Source organism: Sturnus vulgaris, chromosome 18, assembly GCF_052056855.1.
Source record: "Sturnus vulgaris isolate bStuVul1 chromosome 18, bStuVul1.hap1, whole genome shotgun sequence".
Taxonomy (NCBI): domain Eukaryota; kingdom Metazoa; phylum Chordata; class Aves; order Passeriformes; family Sturnidae; genus Sturnus; species Sturnus vulgaris.
In genome coordinates this window covers 6,409,041-6,420,126 of record NC_142260.1, presented here as the reverse complement: position 1 = coordinate 6,420,126, position 11,086 = coordinate 6,409,041, and the positions used below count along the sequence as shown (strand labels likewise).

The following is an 11,086-nucleotide window of genomic DNA, read 5'->3' as shown; positions in this document are numbered from 1 at the left end:
TGCCTTTCTTTGTGCCTGGGTATTGTGCACATCTTTGCCAAGCCAAATTTCTCTTCTTCCCTGTCCCCTCCGACAGAGCAGTCCCGTGAATTCCTGGCGGGGTTCTCGGCTCGGTGCGTGTGCTACGAGCAAATTCTCCCTGTTCCCCTGGCTCTGGGATTTCCAGCTGATTTTCCCTGGCACAAACAGCCAGGTCAGCAGCACAGACAGGCAGCACGCAGAGGATGAGCTCTGCTGGGGGTGGCTCTGTCCCCAAGGGTGACAGAACAGCACCAAGGTCAGCAGCTGGAGCAGGGATGTGCCCACAGGACAGGACCAAAGGTGTGTCCATGGTCTTCTCTGAATGAACTGACGGGAGGAATTGGCCCCTGGAAGACAACTCCTTTCCTAAAAATTGAAAATCATCTTCAGGAAGTCACCTGCCCTCGCTTTGTGCCTTCTCTCTGATGCAGAAATTGAGTGTTTTTGGACATCTCAAATGACCTCAGGTGAAGTGTACACCTGTAACTGTCAGCTACTGGGGCACTAAAAGTTTAAAGGTGAGCCAGCTGAACCTACAGAATGCTGCACACGCTAGAGCTGGCACCCACTGCTTTGGAAAGAAAGAAAATTGCTGAGACAGAGCAAATGGAGAGCAGGGGATGCAGCACAGCTTGGAAAAAACCCTCTAAACATAATAGTACTTCTTTGCACTATTTGACTATGCCCAGATAACAATGAAGTGATTGTTGTTCACTTGTCAGCACCATGACAAGTAAATGGTAAGTGATAAATACATCAATGACAAAAATCAGAAAATGGTGAGTTCTGCCTCAGCCCCTTTTCTGTTTGATCTCTTGGAGCTCTCACCTCGGCCTTGCCACTGCAGGTCTGACCCCAAAGGAGACCCCAGGCTGCACCACAGGGTCACAACAAAAGGAGAGAAGAATGACAGAGCCCCCGCAGTGCCTCACTCGGGGTTTTCTAGGGCCAGGCTGGGTGGGGAGAGCCAGGCTTGGCCATTCCCTGAACCCAGCAGGGAATGCTCAGAGACATTCAGGTAACGGGAGAACACCAGTGGAAAAGAACCCATTAAAACATGAGGTAGATTTTGAGGTTTCTGTATATTGTATTCTCTTCAGATTTCCAAAGCAAACAGGTACACGGCGACATTGATTCCAGTACAGGTTTAAGCACATGCAACACTGGTGTCCTATCTGTACATTGGTTTCTAAGGCTGCCCAAGGACCTTTACATTGAAAGCGTACAAGAACTCACACACACGTGCACGGATTCCTCCTGGCATCAGTCCTGAGGAAAAAAACAACTGGAATTTTACTGGAGAAACCAAACTTCAGCACTGCAAGCGCATCAGGGAAACCCCCCCCAGCTGTTCTGAACTGCTTCCTAACCTCAAAACTCACTTTTTTTTTTTTTTTTTTTTTTTTTCACAATTTGGAGCTGAACAGGCTGTTGTTCATCAGGTTGTAGTGTCAGAAATGGTTCAAAACAGTCCAAGGTTTACAGTACTGGAGACAAAACCTATATTCCCATTAAAAACCATGCCGGATGCAGATGAAGTATCACATGGAGATGCTGACGTTCAAAACAGAAAACTGAGAAAACATAAGCACAGAGAGACCAGAAAACACATTAAACACTTCTCATTCGTGTATAATTTGTGTAATTATACAGTCAGCCTTTCTGTGACTTAAATACTTAGGCCAACCTAAATAATAACAATACAAAATTTTCTAAAACAGCTTCTCGTAGAAAGAATGACAGTAGTTGAAAGTAAATAAATAAATAATTATTTAAAAGGTCTGATATTGCTCTGAGACAGTGTCCATCAGGTTCCACTAGATGTCAGTGGCACAGAACCAGTTTGTGGCAGACTTAATGGCATCAGGTCCACTTGGTTTATTTATTTATCATCGGTACCTCGACTGTGAAACACAGCCCACGTCAACTGAACCAACCACCCAGGATTTATGGCAGTGAACTGAACCCAAAATAACAGTCTCATCTCATTTCTTTTCCCCCTCTTGCTCGCTTGATTTGAATAGAAGACTTGAAATCAGGCTCACAATGCCAAAAATGTGGTGAGATAAGCTGCTGAATCACTGCAGCTCCTCAGTGCTTCCTAAAGCAGTGACACAGAGCTCACTCCAACCCCAGCACTCTCTGTTTGTCAGGTACTGAACACCTTGAAGATAAAGCTTTTTATGTGAAATACAGTGTAGCTGATCCAGGTGGAAAATTATAAGGCACATACAATTTTTTTTTGTTTTGTTTTGTTCTGTTTTTTTAAAAACACACATTCTGAAGCATTGTTACAATCGTGCTACTCTCGGTGGCCCAGCCAAGGACAGAGGGGATGAAAGTCCACGAAATACAGGAAAATATAGGAAAAAAAAAAAAAAAAAACAGAAAAAAATTACAGAAACCAAAGAATAAAGCAGAACACATTGATACAATGTACACAACGACAGCAATGATCAACTCTTCTCATTTCTTTGGCCAACAAGCAGTGACAATTGCAAAGCATTCTTTGTTTTGCACTGGAAATACCTGACTTTATTTAGATACACAGATGTTTGCCACAGTACCTGAAATAAGTAAATAAAACAGGCTGATTCTAGTTTATGTCTTTAACAAAACAAAGCTGCCAAGTAATTGTTGTTGGGAAATCATGAGAGAAATAATAATGGGGGCTACAAAAATGAGGAGCCAGTACGACAGCTGAGAAGAGAATCGTAGTTAAGGAACATATGAAACCAAATGGCAACGGTTCTAGGCATTTATTCCAATATCTTAGAAAATAAAAATAAAAAATACTCTTCATTGCATCACCATTTAAAGATAGAAAAACAAATTTTTAACTTAAGCCAAAAGAAGATGTGAATTGTTTCCTTGGTTTTTTTGTTATCTTTTTTTTTTTTTTTTTTGGTTGTTTGTTTTTTTTTTCCCATTCGCAGCCTTGTTTATTCACAGTACAAACAGAGCCCGCTGGTACAGATTTTAAAGTCACAAGATGCACAAAGTCAGACAAGGAGCGCTGTTCCCTCTCTGCTCTGCCCCAGAGAAACCCCAGCCCCCAGAGAAATAAAATCCCCAAACCCCACGTCCAGAGCCTCCTGAAACCGCGGAGCAGCAGCGCTAAAGCTCAGGGTGTGCATTCCCCCCCGGCACAAAGAACATTCCACACATTTCGGAATTCCACCTTAAGGCAAAAAAAAAAAATTAAAAAAAAAAAAAAAATAAAAAAATCAGGTAATGCGGTTTTCTACCTCTCCCCTTCGAAGTTTCCTGCTTTTCCAGATTTCAAGCGTGACCCCTAAAATTCAGTAAATGAACGGAACATTCGGCATAAGGAATGCTTTAACCAAAAAAAAAAAAAAAAAAAAAGAAGGAATAAACAGGAAATGCTTTTCCCAACAATAAATCAATAATTTTCCCTTACTTCTATCTACATTTTGTTAAAGCATTTTATGCGTTTTCAATAACAAATTGCAACTTTTTTGGCAACTTTTTTTCTTTTTTAATAAAAATCCAGACAGTGTTCTCTGTTTGCAATCAGAACCACACCCTTAGTGCAATATTATATTTATTTCTTACAGTAATTTTGGTTGCCATACAAGAGTATTAAGGATTGGGGAAAAGTGCAAGTTACAGGAGCTTGATTTTTTTTTCATCAGTCGAAATAAGAGGAATTAAAGCACAAAAATTACAGCAACATAGATAACGTGAACACAAGTTGTTACACAAACTATAGCGAGAAACATATTAGTATCTAGAAAAGAAAAGAAAAAATGTAATGGAAAAATTATCAATATTTGTGGCTCATACACATAATCATCGCCAGATCAACTGGGTAATGCTTTTTAAGAACTGAGAGGAAAAGGAAAAAAAAAAATCACTATTTTTTTATTAACTTAAGTACCACAAATAATTAACTCCTTTGTGATATGTAAATCCTGTAAATCAACAGTCACATCTAGTCAGTTTATAATATATGAATTAAACTTAAAATGTTCTCAGACACCTAGGGCAAGGAGTCTGTGCAGTTATACACAATTTACATCTTGTAAGATTTTGGTATTGTATACACAAATATTACAGAAACTAGGCATGTAAATGCAATTTATTTAAATTACAGTATATAAACAAAAGTTGATCCTAAAACCCAGAATATCATAGATCTCTAACGACTTTGTTTTTCACTATCAGAGTAGCATGAAAGAAATGGGTCTTCTCTCCTCCCCCTTGGTGAAAATACTCGGAGGCCACGGCGTTATCTGTTACTATTGCTTTCTTTTTTTTTTTTTTTTTTAATTTTTTATTTTTTTAAATTTTGTTTCAAACCACCTCTCAGAGCTGGAGACCCGAACTCGACTTGGCAGAGGTGCATTCTGGTGGTCCAAGAAGGTCCCCCCAGGTCTCCTTACCTTTTTGCTTCACAGGACACAATGTGAGAAATAAAACTACTCCCTTACAGCTCTTTCACCTGCTCTCGGGGTACCTGAAGAGATGCACGAGCAGGAGCCACACCTGTGTGAGGAAGGGACGATCTCACCTGGGAGTTACTGGGCGTGTCAGCGCTTGCTCAGGGCAAGTTCAACCAACAGGAAGGTTGTGATCCAAAAAAAGCAGCTTGAAAAGTCAACTTCTACGTTTTTCTTTTACTACTGTATTTATTTCCTAACGTGTTTCTGGCACGTGTTATAGAGGTAATAGCAACTGTACCCAAAGAAATAAAAAAAAAAAAAAAAATAAAAAAAAAAGAAATTAAAAAAAGAGAGCATGGCATCAGTGGTTTATTTACTGAATTCTGTCGTATCACCAAATGGAAGACAAACGATGGCTAAATTACCTTTTTTTTTTTTTTTTTCCACTTCTGAAAGTGTGTGATGGCCTCAAGTTGCCTGCATCGACCTATCTGAGTGGAACTGCCATTTTCTACACCTCCCATGGAAAAACTCAGCACTCGTCGACAGCAAAACGCCTCGGTGCTTCGTTTTTATTACAAGGTTCCTTGGAACTCCCCAAATACAAACAGAGCACAGTAACAGATGTTAAGTCAAAAGATTTGCTGTTCCATAAAGGGGGCAGGAGGCTTAAATAAGTTGATTTTTATGAGTTTCCAATGCGTTGGTAACTGTAACCACTTTTGAAGAAATATTCATCCTCCTCTGTAGAAGTTCTAGCAAAGATAGAAAATATAACACAGCTCTGCTGGTTCAGATGCATCCAAATGAGGTTGATTTTAAAAAGGTCAAGACTTTATAATTATTCCACAGAAATAGTAGTAAACCACAAAAAGTTTTTTTTTCTTTTTTTTTTTGTTTGTTTTTTTTTTCTGTTTTTAACTTCCTAGCACTGAAGTGGCACAAAGGCTGCCCAGTAGACCAGCCACTTATTTTCTTAAAATATTGTGCTTATAAACTATCTGTACAACTATTTAAACTTGCAGTAAAGAAAGATATTTAAAATGCTAAACTTTATGTACTCATACTAGGGCTGTTGCAGACCTAATTAGACACTTGTTTGTGAGCAAAAAATAATCACAATAATAAAAAAATTAGAGATAGGCTGGACCATATCAAGGACCATATCAAGGAAAGAAAGTTCAGGTACCTTGCAAAATGTAAGGGAACCTGAAAGTTTGGAAGGGAGGCAGTTTAGCCATCCACACCCAATTTACCCACCTTGAACATCTTGAATATTCTGTCCAGAAAGTCCTACAAAACTCACAGATATTCAGAGGTGTTAATTACAAGGGGGAGTTCAAACATGCAGAGAGAGACTTGTTAACTTGAAAGTCAAAAAAAAATATAATAATCATATATTTTTTTTTAAAAAACAAAGCCGTGTAAACCAGCCGTGGGTGTTTCTCCCCTGCTGACAGAAGTCTCCTAGAAAGTTCTCTCTGCCCCCACTCCCAGCCCTGGATTCTGGCAGGGTGCTCCCACCTCTCGTGCCAAGGAATGGGCTGGGGGCCAGTGCCCGGCCCTCTGTCCTTGTGCAGAGCCAATTCCTGCCAGCAGTGATAAAAGGAGGGCCTGGATCCCTCCCCAGCCCTCCTGGCTCTCAGAGCACTCCCAGACACCCAACAGCTCTTTCCATCTTGCCTCCACCTCTCTGCCTCCTCTCAAAGAGCTGCAGCATTTCCATTCCCAACAGGCTGAAATCCCTCTCCCACTTCAGATCCTGGCACACTTCCCACTGACTTCAATGGGAACATTCATCTCTCTTCTCCTTCCTTCTCAGCCTGCTGTTCAAAATACCCAGGCACTCACCACTCACTGAATTAAACAGCATCTCTCAGTGTCTCACTGTCAAGCCCCAAAGCCACCTGCACACCAAAGTTTGTCCTGGCTTGTGGAGCTCATATTTTGACTCAGCAGCAGCTGAGCTGGCTGAGAACTGGGGGTCTCAGGTTCAAACAACAAAGCTTCACTTTGCTGTACCTCTAAGTGTGGTCCCTCCTCAGCCTTTACTCAACGTCTGCACCGTCCTACAGTCCACATCAATGGAGCGTGCACTGAACTTGTTCTGCCACCTTGGAAGAGTGCTAAATACCACTGCAGAAATAAAGAAATACCAGGTAAAACAGAGCAAGGTTACCTTTGGACTGACTCCAGCAGAACAACCAGCTTCACTGCCAACAGATCAGGGAGCTATGCCAGTAAAAAAAGAAGAATATCAACTCCAGTGCTCGCCTCAATATCCCTGCTACTGATAAAACTGGGTTTGAGTGGTAATGGAGCAGCCTGTCCTCTTAAAATGAACCAAGGGCTGGGGAAGGAAGCCTGCTTGGAGACTGAATGTCAAGAAGAGAATAAAATAAAATGCAAATCTTTTTTTCTTTCAGTAAAAGAAGACCTGAAATTTTAAAAAGAAAATTGTCAGGCAACGGTCCCAGCCAAGGGCAGTATCAAGAGTTCTAAAGTTAACAATTGTCTCTCTCTCACATCTCCCCACATCTTTGAAATAAAATGGCCCCACTTCTTTAGCATCTTTAGGTTTGTGTTTGGGCATGTAGCAGACAGTCTGCATCACCTGAGTACCAGGAATTTCTGTTTTCCCCCTCCCCCCCACAATTTTGCTGGCACTCGCAGACAGACAAGGCATTTGGGGTATGTCAGTACCAGCCCATCTCTAGTTATCAACAGAAGTTTGTGAGGCAAAATAGCTATTCTTATCTGTCCAGCAGCTGCTTCAAAGCTCTTTCTATGTTCATTCTGTGCCCAACTCTAGTCACTCCAAGGTCTATCAGATCTTCCTTCTGTAGATTTGGTAAATGTGTGCCATCTATTTCATTGTCCATAAATGTTTCTTTATGTTCACCTAAGTTTAGACTTTCCAACCAATCTGCCACATCTGGTTTAGTCCACAGGTGGACAGGCTTAGTTGTAAAAGGCTTATTTGAGATTGGCTGTTGTAATATTGAGGGAGAAGGAGACCTGCTGCGCCCTGTGGTCAAGCCAAATAAGTCCCCAGAAGGGGGCTGGCTGGGTAGGCTAAATACATCGGACAGAGTTGGAGAAGGAGATGAGGCTGAAGCAGAAGCAGTCAGAGGAGCAGGCAGGATGTCTTTATTAATCTCTGTTGGTGAAACCACAGGGCTGGGAGCGTGCCTTGCTCCTGAGGTCCTGCTGTCATAGTCTGGGGACCTGCTCTGCAGTGTGATCGGCTGGCTGGCTCCGGGTCGGACAGTGAAAGTGATTGTTGTACTTCGTGTACCTGAGACAGTACTCATGACTTCCGTGCTCCTGCAATTGCAAACAGACAGGCACAGTTAGAGCTGCTGGCCACCAGCACGGCCCCATCAGCACATGGTAATTACAGCATGGGAATGCTGGGGGAGTTTCACATTTTAACTAAAAGTACAAAAATTGTATCAGTAACTCGTTCCCACAAAACCAGCACCAATGGTAAGCCATAGTTAAAGAAAAAAACCTTTGCTTATGAGCAGTCCAAGAAAAAACGCCTTCCAGAGCACATTCTCTCCTTTTTTAATACCTGTTTTTAATACCTGTTCCCAAGTTAACCCCTGGTTAAATGAGAAATACTGAGTGGAACAAGCACATGAGCACAACCAGGAGTTGATTTTCCCTTTGCCACGTGGAGGGTTGGAATCCTTCAGTTCTGGCTTTATACACTAATATTATAGCTAATAATAGTAGTTGTGGAAGTTTCAGGAGCACTGGATTTTGGACCTTTGAGTTTCAGTCAGTGAATTTTGCAGAATGTTTGCAGTACTATTTGTTTATAGAATAAGCTGCTCTTATTTCCCTTTCTATCCATGCTTTAAACATAAAACAGTCCTTCTAAGGTGCCTGAAACATCTCAGTGTCTGTTTCCTTCCACAGAGAAATTATACTCTGGCAGTTTCACTACAAAATTAAGGAGACAAAATTCTGTTCCTGTGCATGACTGGAGGTGATGTGGCTGGGATCAAGTTCTGCCTAAAGAAAATGAGTTTCAGATTACGAATGAAGCAGGCATGAACCTCGCTGAGAGGCTCGCTCTGATGCCCACCCTGACCGGGTGGGTGAAGAAACACAACCCTCTGCTTCTGCCTGCTGGCTACAGAAGCAAATTTAGCAGGTTTGGGTCTGTTCATATCATCAAAGACTTGACCCCACAGCCCTTACTCCCATGGGAAGAGCAGTGCATGCACTTCAGGGTGCTCCAAAGAGCCCTTGGATGCCTGGAGCTCCAGTGTCCTTCACTTCAGAAATAACCTGCCAGCTGGGAAAACCTTCAGACAACCAATTCAAAGCACTTGCAGACCAAAGGAAGGGTTTATTTATCCTGGAAGCAATGCCATGGAGTCGAGAGGATGACGTGGCTGATGCTGTACTGAGGTTTCCAGCGCAGACCCTGACAGCAGCCCTCTGTTTCCGAGTGCCACACTGTCCCCAGGCCTGGCCTGGCCTGCCTGGGCAGAACTGAGGATGGCTTGGGTGCAGGATGTCAGATGGAAATGCTTCCATTAATCCAGCAGATTCACTGCTGTGCAGAAAAGATCTCAAGGAGCTGAAGGAAAAGCAGGGAAATGGTAACATGGGGCAGTGCTACAAGCAGGTTATCCATCCCTTTCTCTCCCACTGCAGCCCTGAGCTGCTGACAGTGATTCCCTGGCTGGCTGCTGGCTTTGGAGAGCCCTGAGAGTGTTCCCTGAATCACCCCTGGGGCTCTGGCACTTCACCACCAAGGCAGAGCCCAGGGAAGTGCAGCTCTGCCACACCGACATCCCTGCTCCCGTCTCGGCAGGTCCCGTTCCAATAAAGCTCCCTGCCAGGAGAACAGCACCAAGAATAACTTCGGGGAGAACACACATCTAAGTCACATCGACATTCCCACTGATTTCCCACAGGCTGCTCCATGTATTTCAATGGGAACAGGGGGATCTCTTTGGAAGATTGGTACTTCACTTAAAACCCAGTAGGAACAATGCTTCCAGCACTTATGGCTTTGTAATTTAACAAAGAAAGGAAACACTTGGCAAGGTTCTGAGTGTTTCCTGTGATGTTTTTGGCGCCTAATGGCTCTCACTGTCTTCAGGGCTGGAGCTAAGCATTCTTACAAATAAAAAGTCTGTGGCAAGAGACTATTAAATTCTACCAACCAAGGGAACAAGTTATTTCCATTTCCTTTACCTCAGCATTAGGAGTCTCATGCTCATTACTAAGGCATGATATAATTTAAAACCAACAAAAAGCCTGCTTTGAAATAGGTTGGGGTAGTGATGGCAAGAATGAGCTTTGCATAAATAGGGAAATGAATCCCTGATCTTTACCTGTAATCACCCTTCTACTTAACTTTCCTCTCTTGCAAATACGAGAAATTAGGGTTTTGTATTTGCAGCCATTGTTGCAAGATCAAATGGATGATGAAAATCCACCCTCTTTTATTCCAGGAATGAAAGATAATTTCTACTGCTTGACTGACAGCTCCAGGCTCAGTGCTTTGCAACTCACTGTTGCTTCTCCTCCAGACTGCTCCTCTTAAAGACTCCCTGCCCAGCCTTGCTCAGGAAATTACTGTCACTCTTCCATTAAATAAAGGATGATAAGACAGTGAAACAACCCCCCCAAAAGTAAACTCTATGCTCTCATTTGAAGCATTCCTTGGCTGGTGCTCCCTAGTTTTCCCAGCCCCATGGGCAGGAATACCCAGGGTAAGCAAAGCATCCCAGGCATCCTGGTCCTTTGCTTCCTGTGAGTCTGGATCAAAGCATTGGCTTCACACAGCTGCAGGCTGCAGCACGAGCTCTGAGAGCATCTTGCTTTTTCCAAGCCAGAGATTCAGGACTGCTGATTATTAAAATAAAACTCTGGGATAGTAATAAGATTTTTTAATTTTTTTTTTTAGCTGATTGCAGAGGTTTCAAAACCAGCTCAGTTTGTAGCCATGTGAGTACTCAGCTCTCTTGGCATGGGCACAGCCCTGGTGAAGCTCAGGGAAGTCTGGTGACACTCAGGGAAGTCTGCTCTAGCACTTCCAGCCTTTCAGTTCCATGCCTTTCACTCCAGGATTATTTTCCCATGTTCTTTTCCCCTTTTCCACCTGCCACATCAACTGCATTCTTCCATGCTGCACTGTAATTATAACCCAAGGGAAAAAAACAAAGATATTTATGTAACTCCTATGCATCCTAAATTATAATTTATGGCATCTCCCTTGTGATCTGGGGTGCAGACACAGCCTTGAAACCATCATCTGTCAGGCATTTTATGGTTGATTGGTAGCCTGGTCAATAAGGAGCAAGCACATTCCAGCTGGAGAGCAGGCACGGTTTGTTGTGTTATGGGGTTTCCAGATTTTTAATAAGAGCAATTTCTTATGCCTTATTTGATCATCTGTTATCCTAAAGATATTAAATTCATATTAAACCTGCCAAACCCCAAATTTCATTTTAAAAAAGGTGAAAAGTCCCATAATTATTTTAAATAAAATTTGCTCTATTAGAATCAGCATATGGTGGTAATTTATAAACATTTGCTGCTGTGAGCCTGCACTGATTGCAATACCCATTATGTTGCCTCATATTAAAATCAAAATATATAACCTATATGTCACAACCATGTGGCCTCCA

The 11,086-nt window shown here is 42.4% G+C and overlaps 1 protein-coding gene across 11 annotated transcripts in view; it reads right to left on the bottom strand.

The window, feature by feature from the left end:
* Positions 1-1,088: 1,088 nt before the first annotated feature.
* SHANK2 (SH3 and multiple ankyrin repeat domains 2) overlaps positions 1,089-11,086 on the bottom strand; it is a 258,071-nt gene continuing 248,073 nt past the window's right edge. For all 11 annotated transcript variants that reach the window (XM_088175303.1, XM_088175304.1, XM_088175305.1 and 8 more), the window contains one exon: positions 1,089-7,754. In XM_088175303.1, the coding sequence (XP_088031429.1) occupies positions 7,181-7,754 (574 nt within the window). In that variant the 3' untranslated portion in view covers positions 1,089-7,180. The remainder of the gene's footprint in view (positions 7,755-11,086) is intronic.